Source organism: Dermacentor andersoni, chromosome 11, assembly GCF_023375885.2.
Source record: "Dermacentor andersoni chromosome 11, qqDerAnde1_hic_scaffold, whole genome shotgun sequence".
Classification (NCBI taxonomy): domain Eukaryota; kingdom Metazoa; phylum Arthropoda; class Arachnida; order Ixodida; family Ixodidae; genus Dermacentor; species Dermacentor andersoni.
The window spans coordinates 4,421,739-4,447,329 of NC_092824.1; the positions used below are offsets into that span (position 1 = coordinate 4,421,739).

General features: G+C 47.0%; 1 protein-coding gene across 2 annotated transcripts in view; it reads left to right on the forward strand.

Annotated features, from left to right (window-relative positions):
• LOC126517640 (uncharacterized) overlaps window positions 1-25,591 on the forward strand; it is a 258,981-nt gene that overhangs the window by 135,562 nt on the left and 97,828 nt on the right. For both annotated transcript variants that reach the window (XM_050167440.3, XM_055064479.2), the window contains exon 6: window positions 13,301-13,363. In XM_050167440.3, coding sequence (XP_050023397.2) covers window positions 13,301-13,363 — 63 coding nt within the window. The remainder of the gene's footprint in view (window positions 1-13,300; window positions 13,364-25,591) is intronic.

Sequence of the window (25,591 nt, forward strand, 5' to 3'; positions counted from 1 at the left end):
TGAAAAAATCTTCGGCGCCCGATATTCGCTGCAGGCCGTGAAACAACACAACCGAAAGTGGCGGGTCCATATTGTAAACGTGCTTTCCGAAGCAGACGACCGAGCTTGGTACGACCCATTTTAGCACAGAGGGCGCTTTTTAGCACTTTTTTCGCAGCGCCCCCTGGGCAATGCAAGAGCCCCATGTGATGGGCAACAGTGGAAGTACGGCCTAAGCGAGATTGTTGTAGGTCGAATGACGTGCGAAAGCGGTCTAGAAGATGGATCATCTGGGCGTGCTGCGCTGGAGAGAGGTTAGGATCAATACACTGGTAAAATGTTGGGTCACACGGCAGCGTGGGAGGAGAAACTTGAAGGGCCAGAGCGTCAACCGGAGGAGAATCCGGGTCGTCAGGTACATCGTAAAGGAAGCTTGGTTCGATTTCGTCGGCATAACCAAGACACTCATTGTGGAGCAGCCTAGCAGGGCAAGGAAACAGGTTCGATACATAAAGTGCGCTCGAACCTTGTCGAATGGCAAGAAAGGCAAAAGGAAGCAAGAAAGGATGGTGGCGAGCAACAAGCTTAGACGGCGTGAAAAGAACTGTGGAGTCGGAAAACCCAACGCAGGAAACGGGTACAAGTGCGGCAGAGTATGGAGGAATCTCGGTGTCGGCGGTGACGAACACACGACTGGAAATGTCATCAGTATCTTCAGAAACGTTGGTTCCGAATGGCGACAGCGCGAGTTCAGCACGGGCACAATCTATAACGGCATGATGAGAGGACAGAAAGTCCCATCCTAAAATCATGGCATGGGAGCAGCGAGGCAGAACTACGAACTCAATATGGTATAAAGCGCCGCTTATAACAACACGCACGCTACACTTCCCTAAGGGTTCAATGGGCGCAGCGCTTGCTGTACGTAATGAAATGGCTGAATAAGTCGTCGCGACTTTTGTAAGGGTAAGACGAAGCCGGACAGGCCGCCATTGGAATATGAACCTGGCAACGTTTAACGCAAGAACATTATCTAGTGAGGCGAGTCTAGCAGTGCTATTGGAAGAATTAGAGGGCAGTAAATGGGATATAATAGGGCTCAGTGAAGTTAGGAGGCCAAAAGAAGCATATACAGTGTTAAGGAGCGGGCACGTCCTGTGCTACCGGGGCTTAGCGGAGAGACGAGAACTAGGAGTCGGATTCCTGATTAATAAGAATATAGCTGGTAACATACAGGAATTCTATAGCATTAACGAGAGGGTGGCATGTCTTGTTGTGAAACTTAATAAGAGGTACAAAATGAAGGTTGTACAGGTCTACGCCCCTACATCCAGTCATGATGACCAGGAAGTCGAAAGCTTCTACGAAGACGTGGAATCGGCGATGGGTAGAGTGAAAACAAAATACACTATACTGATCGGCGATTTCAATGCCAAGGTAGGCAAGAAGCATGCTGGAGACAAGGCAGTGGGGGAATATGGCATAGGCACTAGGAATAGCAGGGGGGAGGTATTAGTAGAGTTTGCAGAACAGAATAATATGAGGATAATGAATACCTTCTTCCGCAAGCGGAATAACCGAAAGTGGACATGGAGGAGCCCGAACGGCGAGACTAGAAATGAAATAGATTTCATACTCTGCGCTAACCCTGGCATCATACAAGATGTGGACGTGCTCGGTAAGGTGCGCTGCAGTGACCACAGGATGGTAAGAACTCGAATTAGCCTAGACCTGAGGAGGGAACGGAGGAAACTGGTACATAAGAAGCCGATCAATGAGTTAGCGCTAAGAGGGAAAATAGAGGAATTCCAGATCAAGCTACAGAACAGGTATTCGGCTTTAAGCCACGAAGAGGATCTTAGTGTTGAAGCAATGAACGACAATCTTGTGGGCATCATTAAGGAGTGTGCAATAGAAGTCGGTGGTAACTCCGTTAGACAGGATACCAGTAAGCTATCGCAGGAGACGAAAGATCTGATCAAGAAACGCCAATGTATGAAAGCCTCTAACCCTACAGCTAGAATAGAACTGGCAGAACTTTCGAAGTTAATCAACAAGCGTAAGACAGCTGACATAAGGAAGTATAACATGGATAGAATTGAACAAGCTCTCAGGAACGGAGGAAGCCTAAAAGCAGTGAAGAAGAAACTAGGAATTGGCAAGAATCAGATGTATGCGCTAAGAGACAAAGCCGGCAATATCATTACTAATATGAATGAGATAGTTCAAGTGGCTGAGGAGTTCTATAGAGATTTATACAGTACGAGTGGCACCCACGATGATAATGGAAGAGAGAATAATCTAGAGGAATTCGATATCCCAGAAGTAACGCCGGAAGAAGTAAAGAAAGCCTTGGGAGCTATGCAAAGGGGGAAGGCAGCTGGGGAGGATCAGGTAACAGCAGATTTGCTGAAGGATGGTGGGCAGATTGTTCTAGAAAAACTGGCCAGCCTCTATACGCAATGCCTCAAGACCTCGAGCGTACCGGAATCTTGGAAGAACGCTAACATAATCCTAATCCATAAGAAAGGCGACGCCAAAGACTTGAAAAATTATAGACCGATCAGCTTACTGTCCGTTGCCTACAAAGTATTTACTAAGGTAATTGCAAATAGAATCCGGAACACCTTAGACTTCCGTCAACCAAAGGACCAGGCAGGATTCCGTAAAGGCTACTCAACAATAGATCATATTCACACTATCAATCAGGTGATAGAGAAATGTGCGGAATATAACCAACCATTATATATAGCTTTCATTGATTACGAGAAAGCGTTTGATTCAGTCGAAACCTCAGCAGTCATGGAGGCATTGCGGAATCAGGGTGTAGACGAGCCGTATGTAAAAATACTGAAAGATATCTATAGCGGCTCCACAGCCACTGTACTCCTCCATAAAGAAAGCAACAAAATCCCAATAAAGAAAGGCGTCAGGCAGGGAGATACGATCTCTCCAATGCTATTCACAGCGTGTTTACAGGAGGTATTCAGAGACCTGGATTGGGAAGAATTGGGGATAAGAGTAAATGGAGAATACCTTAGTAACTTGCGCTTCGCTGATGATATTGCCTTGCTTAGTAACTCAGGGGACCAACTGCAATGCATGCTCACTGATCTGGAGAGGCAGAGCAGAAGGGTGGGACTAAAAATGAATCTGCAGAAAACTAAAGTAATGTTTAACAGTCTCGGAAGGGAACAGCAGTTTACGATAGGTAGCGAGGCACTGGAAGTGGTAAGAGAATACATCTACTTAGGACAGGTAGTGACTGCTGATCCAGATCATGAGAGTGAAATAATCAGAAGAATAAGAATGGGCTGGGGTGCGTTTGGCAGGCATTCGCAGATCATGAACAGCAGGTTGCCATTATCCCTCAAGAGAAAAGTGTATAACAGCTGTGTCTTACCAGTACTCACGTACGGGGCAGAAACCTGGAGGCTTACGAAAAGGGTTCTACTTAAATTGAGGACGACGCAACGAGCTATGGAAAGAAAAATGATAGGTGTAACGTTAAGGGATAAGAAAAGAGCAGATTGGGTGAGGGAACAAACGCGCGTTAATGACATCTTAGTTGAAATCAAGAAAAAGAAATGGGCATGGGCAGGACATGTAATGAGGAGGGAAGATAACCGATGGTCATTAAGGGTTACGGACTGGATTCCGAGGGAAGGGAAGCGTAGCAGGGGGCGACAGAAAGTTAGGTGGGCAGATGAGATTAGGAAGTTTGGAGGGTCAACATGGCCACAATTAGTACATGACCGGGGTAGTTGGAGAAGTATGGGAGAGGCCTTTGCCCTGCAGTGGGCGTAATCAGGCTGATGATGATGATGATGAAGACGAAGCTGGTCCGAAATCACTGATATTGCAGTTCCCTTGTCTACAAGCGCATGAACGGCAATGTCTTCTGCATAAACTTCAAGGACGTTCGCAGGAAATAAATTATGTCTTGAGGAGTTCGCTGAGATCGCAGTTTTTGCCTCCGGAACTGCGGTCCTTAGTTTTCCTCTCGGATAGCTTCAGGACGACGGATAAGCGGCGGTAGAGAACGCCGACGGGGAGACGGAGACCGACGGGTATTGAAGGGTCGGGAAAGAGGAGATGAGGCTTCGAAGGGCTGAGCGGCAGTAGCAGAACGGGACGGAGAGTCGAAACCGTTACTTTGTGCCCTCGGAGAATCCGAAGGATACCATCCACGCCGGCGGCAAAGCCGTGCTACATGCCTAGGTAGGCCGCACGAATAACAGATAGGCCGATTGTCATGGGTGTGCCATGGATTGAGAACAGCGGGCGGAGACTGTTGGAAATATTGGCGAGGTGGGCGCACAGGCTGCTGTGGCGGCCAGTAGCTGCTTGGGGGAGCGGGAGAATATGTTGCAGCTGCTTGCGGAGGTGAGGCAAAGGCGCTAGTAAGTCTGGATTGATTACCTGCAGAAGGAGGCCTTCGATTAGCGGCAACGGCAGCGTACCTAAGTGGCACAGGCGTAGGAGGCGGTTGATGAGCAAGTGGTACTGCGTTAGCGACTTGTTCTTGTATCATGTGACGGAGATCTGGAAACAAGCGCGGCTCTGAGGCTGGAGCGGCTGGCAGAAGAGAGAGCTGGCGCGCCACTTCTTCTCGTACAAATTGCTTGATTCTGTCGAAAATTTCTGAACTGCAAGGAGTAGAAGTGACACCATCACTCAGAGCTGAAAGCGCGACGTCCGGAGCGAGTGCTTGGCGCGTAGAAAGCCGTTGTTTGCGCAGCTCCTCATAGCTCTGGCGAAGCGTTATGAGGTCGTTGACCGTCTGAGGATTCCTTGCCAAGAGCACTTGGAAGGCGTCATCTTCTATGCATTTCAGGATGTTCTTGACCTTGTCATCTTCAGTCATATCTGGGTCGATACGCCGGCAGATGTCAACTACATCTTCAATGTAGCTCGTAAAAGTTTTGCCCTTTCGTTGGGCACGACAGCGAAGCTGTTGTTCCGCCCGAAGTTGGCGCACAGCAGGGCGACCGAATACTTCTTGAAGGGTCGTACGGAATGCTGTCCAGGTGGAAAAGTCAGCCTCATGGTTGCGGAACCAAAGATGGGCGACCCCGGAAAGGTAGAATGGCACGTAACCAAGCTTGTCAGCTTCAGACCATTTGTTGTGGGCACTCACTCGGTTGTATGACAGCCAGTCCTCTACGTCATGATCGTCAGTGCCAGTGAATATGGGAGGATCCCGTTGGCGTGGCGCACCAGGACATGACTGGAGGCGGTGCCATGGGTGGCGCGGTAGGACTAGTCTCCTCAGGCATGGGAGATGTGACAGGGATCGTCCGGCGTCGGAGTTACAGGTTTGCAAAAAGTCCAGCACCTTCTACCAAATGCCGCGAAGCACTTTGAGCAGTAAGCGTTCATGACTAGAACGTTGGAGCAGCGAGAGGTAGTGTAGCCGACCGAGCACCGAAACAAGGTTGTTCTTTCTCGTCGTCGTTGTCTCTCTCCTAGTCACAGCCCCACTGCTCCCTATTTTACAGTACAATATATATACTCTTTCATGTTTATGCGTTTATATCAACTGTACGACCCCCTTTTCCCATGTACACCGGCCGCGCCCGCTTCTGCGCACGTCACCCTCCTACGTTTTATTCCAGTTTCGGTTCCTCCCCATCCTATTTTTTTTGGTTGTTTCTGTTTTCGATTATATGTTTTTTGAAACACTCTCACCAACACGTTCTGAAGTCCCAGACATCATTATACCCTTTTCGGCACCTGAGCCACACAGGGTATCGCCATTTCTGTATGCTGTCGTATCGACACCTACGTTGAGCTACTGGGGCTAACGGCCCTTGAGAGATCATGCCGCTGCCTTCCAGATACGCCATACATTGCATCCCAGACTCCTTGTCGCCATCTTAACTACTTTAAAATTACTCGACGCATTGCAGCTATGACACTAAATTCACGCTTTCAACTCAGGGTTTTTTTTTTTGTCGTGTTACTCGCGCACTGACCGCCTAACCGGCTCTTCTAATGCCACAAAAACATGCCGCCAACGACACCTCTGAATGCTACCTAACCTCTCGCTACCCCTCCCCTTCCTTTTTTCTTGTTTTTTCTCCCCCCCCTTTTTTTCCCTCTTGGCGTCCCCACCCCCGTTTTTTCTTTATCCATTCCTTTTCTTTCTTTTCTCGTCACCCCGCCTTCCCATCCGCCGCTCTTGTCCCCTCGTCTTGGGAACGGCACTCACAGATGTCAGGCGACAGCGCTCATTACCTCTGAAGTCTCTCCCTTTATAACAAGCCGCCACCGACGACGAATGCACGTGACGTCACTGCACTGACCCTTTAAAGCTAACATGCCGAGGATGACGAGGCCGCCTTTGACGAAGAAAGGTCCTCCTACCAAAACGTTGGCCAGCCTCTCTGGGGCACCTCATTCCTGTTTACAAATTTTACACCACAGTACCTATTCTGATGCCATTCGGAACTTCTCCCAAAATGCCATTATTATTTGTCCATGCTTGCAGCTTTGATTTGATTGCCTGAATTGCAAACCTGTATATTACCAATGCACTGGTGAAGGGTCTATACGAGTGAATTCTATCTATCCCCCTTTCAATATCCCCCTTCTACTTATCCCCCTTTCCTTTGTAAATTAAATTAATTCTACTTTGTCGCCAACTGTCTGGTGTTCGTCTAGCTTTTAAAGTCTTTTCAATTACTTTGACCAGAGCTTCCTTACTTTTTGATCCTAGTTCAATATTCAGCCTAACGGGAACCTCATCTATCCTTGTGGCTGTGCCCCATTTCCAGTTGAAATTTGTCAGCACCAGCTCCTTTTCCCATCTGGTTCTCTTTCATGGTCTTTTTTTCTTCAAATACATCCTCGTCGTTGCCTTGGAAAGAATTGGTTGTTATTTTTCGAATTTAATTTATTGCCACTTCCCCTTCCAGTTTACTTGCAACTTCCCCTAGGACGTGTTGTTGTATTGTTATTGATTTCTTGCCTAATAATTTTCTGTTCTTCCAAAATATACTAGGTGGGGCCTTCTTTTTCTCACGTATTTCTGACAATTCCAACGTTCAAAGTCACCTTTTATCTTTGCTTGTATGACTATTTGAACTATACAGCTTTTCTCCCTCTATATTTCCCATTTACTGGCTACTTCATCCTGCGGCAACTGGGCCTTCTTTGCCTGCCTGTGCTTTCGGGATGCTTTCTGACGTTTCGCGATCGCTTCCCGTATCTCACTGTTCCACCAGTTCTTCGTTTTGTTTCCTTTTCAACGAACCTGTTGTTTCCCTTTCCGTATTCTCCTTGTTATTATTCTTAGAAGCTCATTATATTCGTACTCTTTACTTGGCCATTTGCAAAGTTCTTCCTCGACTCATGTTACTATATTTGTTATTTGATCAGCGTTCAAACTTGGACTGGCCATTTTGCACTCATTGCTCTCTTTCCCAGCTACATATCCCATTTTCAAAATGATGCGTTTATGGTCACTCCCTATGCTGCTATACCCTTCCTCGTCAATGACCATTTCTCTCAACTTATCATGAATTCCTTCTGTTATCAGACAGTAAGCAATGGTCTATTGCCGATTTCCCACTTCCCACGTGATCTGCCCTTCACATTTAGGCCCTGTATTCACGATAACGAGTATGTTGCTCACAAAGATCTAGCATTACCTTTACATTGTTGTAGGTACAGACATCTAAATCCTCTATGTAGGCATTCATGTCACTTAATAGGATAATTTGGCATCATTCCCGAAACCCTTAATATCAGCACTTGTGCATTCCACTAACTCTTGGTTCTTCTCTGTGCAATTATTTCTGGTCCACAAATACGTTACGCCCAGCCAAGTTTTCTTTTACCAGTCATTGTACCTGATAACCAAAGGTGCTCTTGACATCTTGAATTTACTCTTTTCCATTTGGCTCCCTGATGAATCAGTATTCCAACTCCTTCTCCCTTTCTTTCCGACTTAGGTCCATTTCACCCTTCCCAAACATAATTCTCAATCACTGGCAGTTCTTCCGAGTCTCTAGGGCGCGTTTCTGTAACCGCATCAAACCATATTTGTTCTTTATTTAACTGCTCCTCAATCTCTGCCCACTCTTCCTTTCTTCTACCGCCATGCATGTTTATGTTGCCTGTTGCGTGCAGAGCTCTTTTTCTTGTTTCCCCTCCTCTTTCTGTTAGTGACCGCGATGCTATTCTGAGGTTCCCCTAGGGGACGTTCTTCAGTTCTACCGACTCTGGCCTGCTGAGCGCCCGTGAGCCCGATAAGAAAGCAACAGCGCGACCAGCTAGTCCACAGCCCACTTCTCGTGCAAGCGGTTAATTGATGCGGATCCCGTGTTGTGCAAGACCACCATAGCTTCTCACTTCCCTGTTTACTTTGGCAACCTCGAAACCTTTCCCTCGGCTCATTTTCTATACCGCCTAATTAGCAGCCACTATCGCTCTTTGTCCATGACTGCCACGTAGAAACACCTCCGGCACCGTGCACGCCACGATCTGCACCTGAGCGCACAGCTCGTGCAAGTCGTCTACCCCCTTCGCCAAGCGCTGGGCTAGTCCTGTCCCTTTCCTGTTTAGGACGTCATTTAGCCCACCTGCCACTATGACAAGCTTGCGCACATGGGCATTTTCCGCGAGCTTTGCGTTTGTCTGCTCTATGACAGAACCCAGTATCCACTCCCGAAATGTCCCTACCGCCACTCTTTTATCGCCTTTCACCCTCTCCAGAATTTCTTCTGAGCACCTAGGCAGATTTGAGTCGCCTGATAATCACAATTTCACTCTCTCATTCCTCTCCCTGCTTTGCGTCTGAACGCACTAGCCTGCTGGCGAGAAAGGATGTTCTAAACCGCTTGTCGAAGCATGCGTCCGTGGCTTTCGGCCTTAGATTCAGATAGGTATGAAAAAGTACCTCGAACTCTTCAAGAAAACTTTGTTTTTGAAATAGAAGACGGCTCAGTGAATGTCTGTGCTGGTTATCGCCGATTAAACAACAATAAACGATAACATGTTTACCCCTTAGCACGAATCGACAACACTCTGAACCACCTTAGACGAGTTGCATTCTTTTCTTTGCTGAATTACCGCTCTGCTGCTTGGGCGATGTTCGAGGCCTTAATCATCCTTAAACAATTTTAGTGACCCGATGGAGATTGCGTCACCTTTTGGCCTCGGTAAAACGCGTGCCACTTTTGCGAGATCTATGGACCTCAGGAGTTCGAACTGACGCGCGTGTTTTTCTTGCTCAGACGACAGTGCAGCGTTTTCGTCAGATCTTACATTTTATCCAACATGTATTGTCGTATATACAGTATAATGACTCTTCCACACAAAATGTTATTTATTCGATTCCTTTTTCTTGCGGCCTACATTATATCGGGATACATCATGTGATGTGACGTCAGGTCACGTGATGTGTAGTATATACTGCATGTTTTCTTGCGTCAAACTTTAATTCTTAGTCAGCGCCCTATTGTGTCTCCTTCTATTTCTTTCGTCCGCCTCTGTCACACTGTAGCTACCATGAAACTTAAGTCCGCACAGGCGCATCAATTTGTTTCAGTGTAAATAGCACCTAATGAGTTAGGCATCTAAAAGCAACTGCCTTCACTGGCCCTTTTCCCACTTTGTTTTTGTCGGTCTTTTTGTGGCTACTTGTGACTTTAACCTTGACACGTGCCTGAGAGCGCCTAGAAGCAGTAGAAAGGTTGCAGATTGGGGGGTTCTTACCTGTGCTCTTTGGCCAAAGGAACGACATCACAGTAGTGCAAACCATCACAAGGGCATTTATTGCACCTTTCATAGATCAATGCCTGCTAGCCGAGTTGCTATCCCCAAAACATGCCGATGGGCGCGCGACAAATCGCGGGAGTCGTACTCACCGCTACCGAATACCGAGCGAATATGTTCGCCCCATGCTGGATCCCAACGCCTGGTCGTTCGCGCGTACGGTCATGCGAACGGTGGCGCGTTCGAACGAGCCCCCGCGGACGGTCTCACAGAAGCATGCTTCGGCGCATGCGCGGCACGTCCGCGTTGCTTGCCGATCTCGAACCAAAGAGGAAGCGCCTTCTCCTTTCCGTGCCTAAGTAACCCTACCATGAGACGGCGTTAGCAGCGCAACACTCGCGCCATCTCTCGTATTGCGCTTCAACCACACCGACCGCCGCGGGCCCCAGACAACGCGGCGAAGCCGGAGAAGAGGAGACGAGAGCTATGCGGGAAAACAACGTATCAGGGGACGCGTGAGAGTCGCGCACAATCCCCACAAGCTGGGAAGCGCTTCTCGTGTTCTCGAAACGACATCGCTCAAAGGGAGCTCCACCCAATGGGAACACAGCCGTGGGGTACACTTTTACAGGTTTCCTTCATGCAAGTTACCACCTGTAGACTCTTGGTACGTTAACCACGTTGCATAACGACAATTTTCTTATACAAGGTGGCTACTTACCTCTTATGGCTGACGATGCACAAATTACGGGACGCTGACGTCGCCGAAATTGCCTGCACATGTATTATCGTATGTGGCTTTGGGGCGTGTTTCCACAATGTTAAGTTTATTTTCAGATCAGCTTCTTGTCGTCGGGCCATAGTTGGCGACGCGCACGTATTGCGCGTAGGGCGAAAGTAAAGACATACAGAGGACCAATTGGATCATGCTGGCTACTTCGTCTGTGTGTGTATTTATTTGTGTCCGTGGTCTATTACCACGCGTCTTCTAAGTGCACATGCCTTAATGCTAAATAAAACTTACCTTTGCTATACGAGGTTGAACATGGTGGCCTAAGGATGAGTTCGTCACTGAAATTAGCAGCGCATGTTTTCACCTGACCCTTTCAGGGTCAATTATTTTAGCCATAAGCGACCACCCAGGGTCAATTTTTTTTATTTCGCATTCCAATTCTTCTGAGGAACATATTTCAAAAAAAATTTCCGTAATTTTTAGGGTGACCGTAAAGTCAGAAAAAAATATTTTGCGTTGGTATGTATGTACAGTTTATTCATGAATAACATCAATGAAGAAAGGAAATAAACTTATAAGAATTAAAAATTTGATGCATTGTTATACACATAGTTCAAGGCTTAGAAAATGCGCCACACGAGAATACTTCGCAACTCTCAAATATTCGTGCTCCTTCACTAATATTTACGTCCGTAGCGTAATCGAACGGCTTAGGTGAGCGCACTCAAGAAAACTGTATAACTTTGTGCCCGTCAAGAAAGCAAAACATGTGACAAACTTCCGCTAATCTTCACCTTATCGCCAACCAGAGGCAATTAGTTTTCGCGCGTTTCCAAAAAACAAAGAAAGAAAGGAAAGGAAATGCATGAACGGTGGCATCCTTCCTATGCCCACCCCTGTGAGCAGTAAACGAGCGACAAACAGGCGGTCGCCCTTTGAGCGATTAGTAATGAGAAGGCCATGAGTTTTACGAGCGCAAGAACCCGAAAGAGTCTGCGGGAAAGAACCCAAACCGTCACCCGCCCGCGCGCACGCCAATGCGCGAGTGGTAGTATATAGACGCGCCGGAGTAAATTGGCTTTTAAACAAACCATGCAATGAAAACCGAGAGGGGAAGCGCGAGAAAAAAATTCCCTGTATTCCCACATAGTGGTAGAACATGTAAGAAAAGAAAAAGTTAGGAAATACGCGCGCTTCTTAAACGTAAATATGTCGACCATCGACCATTTTTGGCTTGTTAGCGGCGCCGAATACTTACGTCGTTGACCCTGAAAGGGCTAATGCGACGTTTTCCCTCGCTGGATCAATAAAGATTTGCATACGCAGATTCCCACAGAGCGCGACATCTGTACAAATCTTTACATGAAAAGATTACGCTGTTCGTAGCGCACACAAGACTAAAAGGGATGCGGACAGCGTAGAAAACTGGTCGCGGTGTTTTCTCATAAGACCCTCAACCATTCCTTATGTTTATTCTGTACATTAGTTAAGAACGGAAATAACGGACCAAATCTTCTTTTCCCTCAACAAGATTGGGATTTTCTATTCAACAAGTACGCAGTTCAATGTAAAGTATGGGTGCACCGTATGCAAATCACCAAAGTGCAATAAAGAAACATAATTGAGAGTCAACAATATAGCAGCACAGTATCTTATGGGCGAGTATATGCAGCAAATCTTAGTATTATTGCAGTGAATCTGCCCGCATTAGAAGAATTGTTGTTGGAGGAAACGAGGAGGAAGAGAGACGACGTGTCGGCCCCCAGTTTGAACCTCGCCTCGAAGCCTATTCAATAAACAGCATTTGTTGCGCGACGTAACATTGTTACCACTACAAAATGAGCATTAGGATTCCAGCGCCAAAAAAACAATGCATTTAAGCCTAAATTTTCTTCATACCATCTTTCATGCGTAAATCAGAGCCACATTATACTTCCAGACGAACAGATCCGGAGCCCAATATCAGGGAATGCTTTGCTGAAGAAAACTTTTCGAAAGTATGTTTGACAAGTTTTGGTACAATTTATAATGAAAGCTTTGTGCCATAATTTCTTTTCGGGCTTCAGTCATTACTGATTTCTTTCCAACATGTTTATTGAGGGCTGTTTGCCATGTTGGTTTTGCTGAAGCTTCCAAGGCACACCCTGAAATTTGTACATTAGAATAGTCATCACTATCTTTATATATTACCTCTGCTGTTAACTTTGTTTGTCTTTTTGCTGTCTTGCGGTCATCGCACTCACAGATCGTGGGTAACAAGGATGTAAATATTAAAACAAAATACATTTTCGAACAGCGGCAACTTATTTCAGAAAACAAAGTAACAAGGATAAAAGTATGACCTCACGCATCAAATTAGAGTTCAACCTCACGGCAAGTTTATGCACCCGCGCATCTTCCGTCACCCTCGTTCTGTATGTCCTCTCAGTTGCTGAGCATTCTCTTCTTTTATAATGTTATTAACGGTCAACGTCCGTCTAGTAACATTACGTGGAAAACATAATCAATACAACAACAACAGATGGCATTAGGTGTGACAGTTTGTGCATGTTCCAAAAGGACTTCTTCTTGGGCAAGTTGGTGCTTAGATTTCCTAGGTATACTTTGTGGCGCAAAATACATTTCTTGAAGGGGGACAAAAGAAAGCAAGACACTGAAGCGCCAACAAAGTATACCTAGTCTGTGCATGGTGTAGCTTGCTGTCCTTGCTATGCCTCCCCCGAAACAAAAAACTTTAATTGCTGGATGGTACAAGTGAGTAAATAAATAAATACTTTCATCGCTAAGCGACATACTTTTTCAGTGTATAAGAGGCCGTTCTACAACTTGATTAAAAAATCTTACTGCTGTTTTCCCTTATTTCAGAGAGGTGCGTTACAAGTCCTACAGCTTCCAGACAGGAAGCGTGAAGGATTACAATCGGTATGGGTAAGTGAAGAATTGGCACCAAGACAACAAAATTGAATCGCGAGCTAACGCACATGTGGTGCGAAACTTACCAGCATATGGAAAACAAACAACGACGTAGAATGACAATCCAGGTTGTTATGTGTGTAAGTAAGAGGGAGGATACGTCTTAATTAGCCTACCACCCCAACAACAAAAAATACTTTTGATTGAATATAGTACACGTGCTCATTTCATGCCAAATGCTTGAAAAAAACCACACCCTGTATTTTCACGCTGTCAACGAGTTGTATCACGTAATAGTCTAAACATACGGTAAACTTTCTGACATTCTTGCTTTTTGGCAGGCGCAACACGACTTTTCTTTTACTGGAGTTTGTGCTTTATTCTCTTCTGCCCACGCATGTATGCCCCATAGCGCTGTATTTATCTTTAGTTAAAATTCCTCTTCTGACTTGCCAGAAACAAACAGTTTTATCATTCGCATAAGACACCATATTGATACATGCATATTGCGTGTTTCTTGTGGCCGATGCGCGTGGGCACCCCGACGAAGACGATGAACGCTCTCTGGCTCTAGAGCTGTCGGCTGAACTCGCCAGCGCTGCAGTTACCTCTTGTAAATATACTTTGCATGTAGTCTCCAGTCTTAATCCTTTGTTCTCGTAACATTTTGCTGGAGCGTGCCGTTCCCTGTCCTCGCCACGGAGATCCGCAGCAGCCGCACTGTCCTGCTTTCGGCCATGGCTCCCAGTGACAACACCTCGTCTCCTTGTACTTCTGCGACCCCGACAACAACGTACGTTACCGTTCCCTATCCCCGCGATCCTGGCATATTCTCCGTCCCAGCTAATGTCGACGTTGAGGACTGGCTCAACCTGCAAGAGCGTGTTAGCCAAAACAACCGCTGGGACTCTACCATTATGCTAGCCAACAACCGCTGGGACCCTGTCATTATGCTAGACAATTTCCTATTCTACTTGAACGGACCTCTTCATGTCTGGTTCCGGACACACGAGAACGCGATCTCTAGGTGGGATGCTTTCGAGAAGCTCGTCAACCCCTTTGGAAATCCCACTGGTCAGCAGCTGGCTGCTAGAAAAGAGCTTGCTACCCGCGTTCAGTCTTCTACTGAATCGTATGTCTCGTACATACAAGACGTGCTCGCTCTTTGCCGGAAAGTCGACGAGAAAATGGCCGAGGTTGACAAAGTCGGCGACGTATTCAAAGGGATCGCGGACGACGCCTTCAACTTGTTGGTCTCCAACAATGTGTCCACCATCGACGTCATTTTCAAGGAATTCCGCGGCTTTGAGCTCGCCAAAAGCCCTCCCATCATTCCACAGTTCTCCCGGCTCCCTAACACGGCTGCGACGTCGTTTTGCGTTGACCTTTCCGCTTCACCACTCTAAAATGAGCACGTCACAGGTATTGTTCGCCGTGAACTCGAGGTTACAAATCCTGCGCCGTTCCATTCACGCCCACTTGAACTCGTCATTCACCAACCAGCGCCGGCGGTCTCTCTCATTCAGGCAGTTGTATGGCAAGAATTTTCAAACCTAGGTTTTCCTACCGTCTGCTCCGTCTTCCGACCTTACGCTCGACTGGTGCTGACTGCTCCGTCTCCCGACCTTACGCTCGACTGGTGCTGACTGCTTCGCCTCACGGCGATCTGTATTCCTCTCCCACATACCGCAACCCTACTGAGTGGAGACCTCCGGACGACAAGCCCATTTGCTTCCGTTGCCTCCGCATTGGCCACGTCGCTCGCCACTGCCGCACCTCCTGGAGGTCACCGCACTCGAGCTCCTTTTTCCCGTCTGTTTGCCCATATGCCAACCCTCGCCGTTAGGGCCAATTTACGCTCGAGCCGCCCATCGCCGCATGCCGCTTCGCACGCAGGCGGTTCATGAAAAGCGGGCGGTCGTCGTAATCGGTCACAAACTTGCATTTACGCTGAAACCGCATGGTGCGGTGCGGTTCGCATGCGCCCTCTTGTCTAAATAGGTAACCAGCAACTGGCAACAGGCATCGGCGAGTTGGAAACCTCGTGTGCTTGCGACCAGCAAAGTTTCGCGCCATGCCAGGATTTTGTTATTACGTACGTTTGCTCTCTTATTAGTCATTTTTATTAACTCGAGCGGTTCGCATGCGCCGGCATCCGCACTTCGATTTGGGGACATGACGTCTTCTGAAAGCTGCCAGACATTCTGCAGTACGCAGAGCAATGCTGTTCGAAGTCGGCAACTATCGCCAGCAGCAGACGATACTGGCATATTTTTGTCGATGTAGGTTGAAGCTTTCGCGTCATGGGGAAAACGCGACTCTTGCACTGTTACATTCTGTGCTGCATATGTGGCGTTTACGTGGTGACTCACCTTTGGAACACTGTGCAGTCGTTTTACCTGTGCCGCTTTTTTTGTTTATAGCTACCGCATAATGTTCTGACAACATACGTACGTCACTATGTGCTCGATTGTGTAGGGCGCGGTGGCGCACTTTTTGTAGCTGTGCTAGTGAAAGCTTGTGTTGTGGACAAGCGACGCATACCGCTCTTCGGCTGGACAAAGCACCGGCGCGGAAGAAACGGAAAGCGACACCATCCCGAGTCGAGTTCTGAGAATCTTCCATCGCCCTCAGCGTCTCGGCTACCGGACAGGGACCGAGAGTTTGCCCCCTCGAACACATGCAGCTCTCGCCTGCGTCTTTTGTAGAAAATAAACGCGGTCTGTTTTCTGCCACCAACCGATACGCACTCCTTTCACGGACAGGGCCAGACCCCGTACGTAACACTGGCGGCGAGGCAGGCGTTGCGAAGCGGATACGTTTTCGAAGGTATGACCTTAGGATGAATTCACGGCGCTGTCGAGCCCCTCTCGGGCAAATCTTAGGAATCCTGGACCTAGCGCCTCGACTTTTACTCCGTGGCGAGTGACGTCATCGACGAAGCGAAAAAGCGGGCACTTCTCCTCTCGCTTTGTGGAGCCGCCACTCTCGAACACTGTGTGCGCGCTGATAGCGCCGAAGCTCGATCCCCGGAGAACTGAACTTCAATGATTTAGTGACACTTTTCAGGCGGCACTTCGACACCAGGACATCCGAGCTTTACAGCCGGTGCGTGTTTTAAAGACCCGACCCAGCTAGACGAGTCGATCAGCAGCTACACTGCGGCTCTCGAACCTTGACAGCTGACTGCAACTTCGGAGCGCTGCCTGCGGCGACAATATCGACGACTTCACCTGACACCCGAACGACCGCTTTAGCAGCGAACCCAACCATGCCGCCCCAAGATGTAATGCTCCGGGACAGGTTCATCCGCGGCGTCTGGGACGAACATCTTCTGCAGAGACTCTTCGCAGAAAAAGCCTGACATTTCAACGTGCTCTGGACTTAGCCCTGTCAGCCGAAAGTGCGTCAAGGCATCAGCGAGGAATCAAGGGAGTGGCAAACTCAGGAAAAATTAACAGGATGTCGCAAATTAAGCCAGGAGGCAAGCATACGTCAGCACGACATTGCTATCGATGCGACGGCTTGCACGACCCTGAAACATGCAAAGTCGAGACAGCCGAGTGCCGGTTCTGCTCCAAGGAAGGTCATGTCGAGCGTGCCAGCATCTCAAAGAAAAGGGAAAACACGGAACCACGCTCCGACAACAAGCAGCTACGGGCACACAGTGTCAACCCACCACCTTTCAGTAAGTCTTGCTGCAAGCTGCTCACAGTGAGTATACGTACACACTGCCCCAAGTTCCTCGTGAACTTCAGAGTGGAGGGAAAGCCAGTCCAATTTGAGGTGGACACAGGTACGGCATGCTCGCTGATAAGCGAGGACAGGACTACAGGATGGGGAAGAAAAACACTCCGTAGCTTTTAAGCGAGCCGCTCGATTCGCGCATATGGCCAGGTAAAGGATTACCCGTTCTGGGCTCCGCACAAGTTCGTGTGAGGTTGAGATCAAAAGATTTATCGGCTGCCGTTGTTGGTTATGACGGGCACCGGGTGCAACCTCCTAGGAAGCGATTGGTTTTCGGCACGTCATATTCAGGTGAAGGGGACCAACTACGTTGGAGAGCAAGCACCAGAAATTACAGAGGTCCCGGGATGACACCCATATGTATTCAAGGAAGACATTGGCAGCTATACGGGTGCTTTAGTTCACCTGGAACTCGAAGACGGTGCGATAGCAAAGTTTTGCAAGACTCGTCTGCCTTCAGTGGCACTGCAAGCGCTTAAGGAACATGAGCTTGATTGTCTACAGCGCCAAGGCATCCTACAACAATGCAGCATACGAAATGGGTAACCCCATTGCTACTTGTTCGGAAGACCGACGCTACACTCAGTGTCTGTGGTGACTACATGAGCACTGTTAATGTAGCAGCGAAGAATGCATCGTGCCCGCTACCAACTACAGATGAAGTGCTCGCAAACCTACATGGTGGAACCCTCTTCGCAATGTCGGGTCTTTATCAAGTATATCAACAACTGAACGTGGACGAAGAAACAGCAGCACTGCTCACAGTGAACACCGCAAAATGACTATTCAGGGTGAAAGGCCTCCTGTTCTGAATTTCCACTGCACCAGCTAGATTCCAGTGCATGATGGAGTATATGGAGTGCATTCCATCTCCAGTGAGACGGAGATGGAGCGCATGATTAGCCCCCAGGCTCCCCTGTATTCTTTCACGCATTCTACAATAGCATAGCTGTGCTCAATCGCCTCTTTCCATTCCACTGAAATGAACATGGCATATATTTGTTACCAAAAAATACTTTAAAGTATATCTGTTTATCATTCTTTACGCCTCCGAGAAGTAAGGACGGATGTTCTGCTTTGCTGTTGTGGCATTTCATAGGTTCTAACCCACCGTCATATTTCTAAAGAAGCAATGATGAAATTATATAGTCAAGCCATAAGTACAACTGAGGTATTGCTTCCCCAGGGAGTCTCACTGCCAGCTCCCCAATTTCGTAAATACTTAGAGATGTTGACAACGTAGGCATGTTGAAGTTAACTTTACAGCCTGCGTTTTAACACGATAAATAAACCAGATTAACCTAACAGACCCTATGTCATTATCTTAATCACTTGAAATACTAACTAGCACATGGCATGTAGTCATATATTCTGTTTGTATGTTTGGTGAATAGCACAAATTATTATTGTCGCCCTAACAGCCTAGCTGATGCTGCCTTTCTTTACAACAATTAAGCAACAACCTCACTTGGTGCATTGCTGTGAGAACTATAACTAGCTTCACAGTAGCACTGCATATGTATCCTCAGACCACATCATACACATGCTTCTATAGATACTAGAGGCTGGCCACAATCAGCATAATTTTGAAATCTAAATGAACAGGGTGCGAATTCATGTGTATCAAATAAATGTCTGTTCCATGGAGAGGCTGTGTATTACAGTGCGATACAGTTGTCAATTCACCATACTTATGGCAGAACAGACTACACAAAACAACAAAATCAAGTTCTCTTTGAAAAGCTGCTTTTTGCCAGTATTTTATGCAGCAAAGTAAGACATCAGAAAGCACACATATGGCTTGGGCGCATCTTTGTGCATTGTATTAGAAGTACAGATGGGCGAATATTAATTTTTTTTCAACACAAGTTTCACAAAAATAGTAAGTATCAAATAATGAATAGTGACACGACGACGTAGACACTTGTAGTAGCAATATTTATTGCCATATATTTAGGTACTACATCTTAACCAACTAGTACAAAAGAGAGCGAACTATTGAAGACAAAGGATAGGTGTTAAATGCAAGCCTACTAATTGTTAATTAAAAAAACTACTTCAGTAGTCTATCAACAACTTTAGAACCTTGTTCCAAAGAAGCTTTCCAAGAAATAATGGCTGCTGTATGAAGAGCTTCCAAAAATGCGCAATAAATTGTTACCAAAAAACATGAAAGTTGTAGAAAAAATAAGCCTAATGAAGGACCAATGTTTTGCGGACACATGTAAAAGGGCTTGTTGCAAAGAAAACAGCACAGACTTGTCGCATAAAAGATCGATCTGTGGTTGTGGTTGGCCAAACCAAAAGATTTGTGGTTGGCATTTACCAAAAAAAAAAAAGCCTATGGGAAATTTTTGTGCCAATATGGCTAAAAGATATTTTCGTCACCGTGCTTGCCTTTGGGAGGCCACATACGCTTGTTCACATGCAAGTACTTGTCACATATTCGTTGTTAAAAAGTTTCCACTTTATATATTGACAAAAGCCTCCTCTGACCACGGAAAAAGAATAGAATTGTCATATGGTATACATAACATTTTGAACATCAGGGTACTATTTTTCACATTACGCAAATACTCATGAAAGACAAAACTGCGAGAAACAGAATAACTGATTATGTCAATAAGTTTCCCATTTCATGCGGCAAAGTTGCATAGGGTAGATGCGATGTGACATCTGCGATTCGGAGATGTGTTATTGTATCTGGGTACAAGTATTATACAACTGATCATTGCAGGAATAAATAACAGGCATTGATTACCACTATGTCATCATGTCACTTCTATCTGAAAAGTGACTATCATTTCAAGCCAAACTTGCAACTGGGAAACTTGCATTGAGCATCATGTATATGTGCCCATATATGTGCACCCAATGAATCGTTGCTTTAAGTTATGACTAGTGTCATGTCATTCCTGTAGGTAATTGCAGTTTTACACATTACACCTATAATTCTTTTGATCAGCATCCTAGTACATTTTCTTGCATTTGCACACAGCCTTTCCGTGGCAACACCCTCTTCGCACCCATGATAAATGCTGCACTCAGTAAAATAGAGCTTTAGATTATTTCCTAAACTGCTTTCATTCCAGCGAGTAGACGCCGAGCAGACGTGGTGCCGCAAGTGAACATTTATGAATACGTTCATCCTCACTGTTTATTAAGGTGGCCGCAAGGTAAATGGAAAGAAAGTGTACAGGTGAAGCGAAGCTCCACTGTTGCATGAACGTAAACAAAGCTTATGGTTATGGCGTGAAAAAAATTGTTTGCGTCAATCCTCCAACCATGGAGCATGTACTGACAGAATGGAAAGCAGACACCGAGCAGACGGTGCAGCGCGATGAACACATCTTGAAGGGCATTCAGCCGTCCTATTAGCTAAGGAGTCCAGCAGCTTCTCCAGTGCTGCAAAGAACTACTGAGATGGAGCACAGCTCACAGAACACATTGTTAGCGTGAAAGGCTGGTGTCGTGTTCCAGGGCTTCCGTGAACCAAGAGGCAGACTATACTTGAAACATGTTTTATTGCATGGCAGCAACCTAACGTGGCAGAATGACAACCAAGAATTATAAGCACAAAAAGCACACCACAGCTCGGTGGCCAGCGATTATATACATAGTGGGCGAGGGTGATGGGATCGAAATATGTGCCGCGCGACAGAAAGGGAAACGCTATCACACATGTACACTTGTATAGATATGCGACAGTTGGGCAGTGGCAGAGAAGGTGCTTTGCTGTGTCGCCACGGAATAAAAAAATTTGCATAAGGAGCATTTGCATAGCTTACATTACAGAAGATGACACCTAGCCCAAAATAAATAATAGCAATATGTGGAGCAGTGATATAACTTCTAAGCTGTTCCCTAGCCTCCACTCTTCTTAAAGTGTAAGATGTGCAGAGACAGCTTTGTAAACAAACGTGTACAAGGCAAGGAATCTGCTTTGATACAATACCTATATTGAGATGCATAAGAGCATACCCGACCAGCGATTTTTCTGCAATGTTTATTACTTCAGAGCACATGCAATTGACAGAAAAAATATCAGACGAATACGATACTCCCTAATACAAAGTTTTAGTGCAGCTCAACACGTGTTGTCATTTCGCTGGTCTCGTATGGCATGTTTCAAACGGAGCGAAGTGTGGTGCCGCTGTCTTGCTAATGTGGAGATCGCGTGAGCCAGCGCATGTATGATGTGTGGGCATGATTCACAACAGCCACCGCCAACAAACCTATCAGACAATGTATGCTATTCTAGCACCATCTCGTAGCTTCCGTCACCGCACTTCGCTTTTATTCGCACACTTTCGCCATACACTCCTCTGCTTTCTGCCTCATGGTTGTGCTGCATCTTGCTCTAGGCTTTCCTCATCATGCCTCTTCTCACCTGCCGCTTTATTCACCTCCCACTGCATGCTGCGTTCGCTCTCATCTTTTGGTGAACTCGTTCGCTCGGTTAAATTGAGCGAACGAGTTGTCCTCACAGCACGACAAAAGCTAAAGGGAATGTGCTCAAAATTAAACGGAATGACCAGCGAAAAGAAAACCCTGAATGCATGCACTACAAACCACGTTAAAGGATTGATTGAATGCACGATAGACGTGGTCTCCAAGATACCTTTGGCACATGGGGCTGATTACGTGGGTCAAACAGACAGGTGCGTAAATGATTGACTGTGTGAACATCGATACAACTACAGTCCGATAGAAGCCCCTAGAGACCTTGCCATATATTGCGCTTCATGCCGTATCTTCCACAGGATGGGGAGCTTGCTTAAATGTAGTAACCAACGAGAAAGAAGTCGTGGAAGCCTACAACATCAAGATGACACCATGTGCCATCTACATCACTCAGCAAAGAGATTCCCTTAATGACTGACAATAGATGGCATGGGTCGACTGCGAAGAGCATCCCTGCACATGCGAGTAGGCTATATGAAGGTCTCGTTTTCCAACAACTAAATAGTTGTTAACTTGCACTCGGGTGTCGTGCATTGTTTTTCTCTCTTAAGTCATGTCCCTTAGTCACTTTGTGCAACAGTGTTATGTCGAACCACCTAGCCCACTGGGAAATTTTCGTAATTATATGTAATATGGTCAGAGTGCACATTTGTGTGAGTCTTGTTTTGAATGCACACGTGAAAGACAGCACAAAAAATGCAATATTACAGGTGAGCAAATAGGGATTTTTGAAACCGCATAGAATAGTGCCAGAAGTAAATTGAATCGAATACTTTTCTAAAAATGGATAGCCATTATCATAATTAATATAAACTGATGATTACATCCCAGTTTTCTTGAAGTTAGCAAGTTTCTGTCATCGTATAGTACCTTGTACGTATTGTATCTGAAAAAAATTGGCTGTGGTTTAGCTCTGGTTAAACCTGGTTGAATTGCGAAAACAATATCTGCGTAGCTACGCTTGCAGTTCTGCCGGTGGTGTAACTTGATGTTGGACTTGGTTTAGCTTGGACTTGCTTCGGCTTCTCGTCGTTTTCGGAATCGTTCCTCTCGTTGTTCCTCTGTTCCCTGCGCACGTTGCAACCTCTTCCTCTCATTCTTCCTAGCTTGCTTAGCTTTCGCCTTAGAATTTAGATGTTCCGATGCAGTAGAGCAACTAGATTGAGATATAGACTCTTCGTCGGTATCTTCCATAGCGAGACTAAACAACCAACGCGTAGGGCACCGCTATACATCCCAGTGAAGCCGCCACGGAGCGAGCGCAAGGCGAGGATGCCGTCATATCAACGGAGAGACCACCTGTTAGGCGCGGCGCCGGCTAGGGGTCACGGCACACGCGACGAGCTGCTCCCTTCTAGCTGAGGCGGGGTGCAATCTGACGTCACGCGTTGTCATAGCAACGGTAAAAGCTGACGCCACTCGACCTGCTAAGCGCCACGCCGGCTCTGGGGGGGGCACGGCATACTCGACGAGCGGGTAGACCTGGCGTAGTATTGTTTTCGCAATAAAACACAAACTGAGCCTTACGAGCTCAGTTTACTTCATTCGAATGCACAAGGTTCTTCAGAAGTTGCAAATGATCACTGTAGAGCCTGTAAAGTGTGGCTACCTGAGTGACCAAGCGTGCTCCACTACGCAAGTTCTCATGTTTTATGGCTATAGTATGCCTGTCGTGGTGAAAATTTACCATACCTTTCTTCAATTTAATGTGTATGTGGGTGTGGTTGGCATATTGAAATACCCGAAAGGTATGAAAGAAACATTCACATTTACAAAATGTGATCAGTGAATTTAATAGCGCACTATTCGGTGCATAGCTACAAAGTTGCAAATATTGGCACACCCCTATGCAAAATCAACAGCTTCAAATAACGGTTTCGACGCTAATATACATGCTACGTGCTCCAGAAGCCAACAGAATATCATATTGTCACGTGGTGGTGACGTTGAAGAACACAGTAGCAATACTGTGAACGACAAAGCTACCTTTTATTGGGCAAACCTGTGCCCACAAGATAGGCTACACTTAAAGCACAATGACAGCGGCGAACACAGTCGGCGATCGTCGAAAATCTGATCAACGGGTCAAGCGCGTCGGCTTTTATACATCAATCGTCGAATGTTCCAGACTAATCGTTAGGACTCGCGTGCCTTCCACAAAGTTACACGCCATTCGCGTCAGGCGATGAAATCAGATAACATAAGGTACGGCGACAACAGACAGCGGATAGAAGCATCGATAACTTCCCAGAAACTTCGGATACATGAAGGCGCGTCCCGCGCTGTGCAATAACATTTCTTAGGTGGCGAAACGTGGTCGCCCGATAAAGATAAGTACACGTGTCATTACCCTCCTTTAAAAAGCATCGACCCGATGCTGCAAACAAACAAAAGTAATAAAGAAAAGCACTCGTGGCAAATAAAGTAGCAAAATAAGGAAGTTCGTCAGCGTCCGTAAAAGGGTTTAAGGCGCACCACGTGGACCACTTCAGATCGTGCGCGGCGCCGCTGTGAATTCGAAATGCCGTTTGGCACGACCTCATAGTCCAGTGCGCCAATACGTCGGATGACCTCGTAGGGCCCGAAATAGCGTCGCAGTAGTTCCTCACTGAGTCCTCGTCGGCGTATCGGGGTGCATACCCAAACACGGTCGCCGGGCTGGTACTCGACGAAGCGTCGACGGAGGTTGTTGTGTCGGCTGTCGGTCCTCTGCTGGTTCTTGATCCGCAGGTGGGCGAGCTTACGGGCTTCTTCGGCGCGCTGGAGATAGGTAGCGACGTCAAGATATTCCTCGTCAGTGACGTGCCGCAGCATGGCGTCGAGCGTCGTCGTCGGGTTCCCGCTGTAAACCCGCTTAAATGGCGTGATCTGTGTTGTTTCTTGCACCGCCGTGTTGTAAGCGAAGTTACGTACGGCAGGACTACGTCCCACGTCTTGTGTTCGACGTCGACGTACATTGCTAGCATGGCGGCGAGGGTCTTGTTCCGGCGCTCCGTCTGCGGTTTCGGTTTCGGTATGAGTATGATGGTAGCCTCTTTCCATTCTTCTGGCAGTTCCCCGTCGTCGGACCATACATTATCGTTGAAATAGGTCGCAAGCTGCCGCAGTGATTCCTGACTCAGGTTGCGCAGCATCGCATTTGTAATGTGGTCCGGACCCGGTGCGGTGTTCTTACGGAAAGATTGTGCGGCTGCATAGAGCTCTGCCGTTGTTATTGGTGCGTCCAGCTCCGCGTTGTCTGGTCCCTCATAGTTGTATTGCACTGATGTTGTGTCCGGTACTCCTATGTAGACGCTCTTAAGGTCCTCAATAAGGGCATCGGCCGTGCCAGCGTATTCATTTTCAATTAATTTCAGTGTTCTGTTTGTGGTGGTCCGTGTTCCTGTCGGATCTATCCTACTGCGCAGAATAGCCCATGTTCGCTTTGTGCTAAGCGTTCCTTTGAGTGCATCACAAAACTGAAGGAAATTGGTGTCTTGCAGCTGCTGCGCGTACTCACTGGCTTCCTGCGCAAGTCTGGCTGTCCTGATCCTGAGTTTTCTGTTGTGTCTCTTCTCTTCCAACGTTTGGTCAGACTTCTCCGCGCTTCCCACAGGTGTAATAGATGCCTGTCTACTGCCGGTGTTTCGACTGTTGTCGATATTTCCCGTGTAGTGCTTCTGTGTATCCTCCTGATGAATTCCGTCCATTCTGTAGCACTATCGCACGGTGTGGCCTGCCTTTGCTTCTGTCTATAAGCTGTCCAATCGGTTATGGTGGCTTTTCCTAATTTCTGGCGAACCCGCGTCGTGTTAACTGAGACACTAATAATGCAGTGATCACTGCCAAGGTCTTCGCCTAGGTTGGTCCAGGTAACACCTCTGTCATTGTTGCTGAAAGTTAGGTCCGGCGTGGTATCTTTGACTACACTGTTTCCCGTTCTGGTTGGCTCATCCGGTGGCGTCAGCAGGACCAGCTTATGCTCCTCCGCGAGGTCGGCTAGCCTTTGGCCCTTAGGAGTGCCTCGATCATAGCCCCAATCAGAGTGCGGAG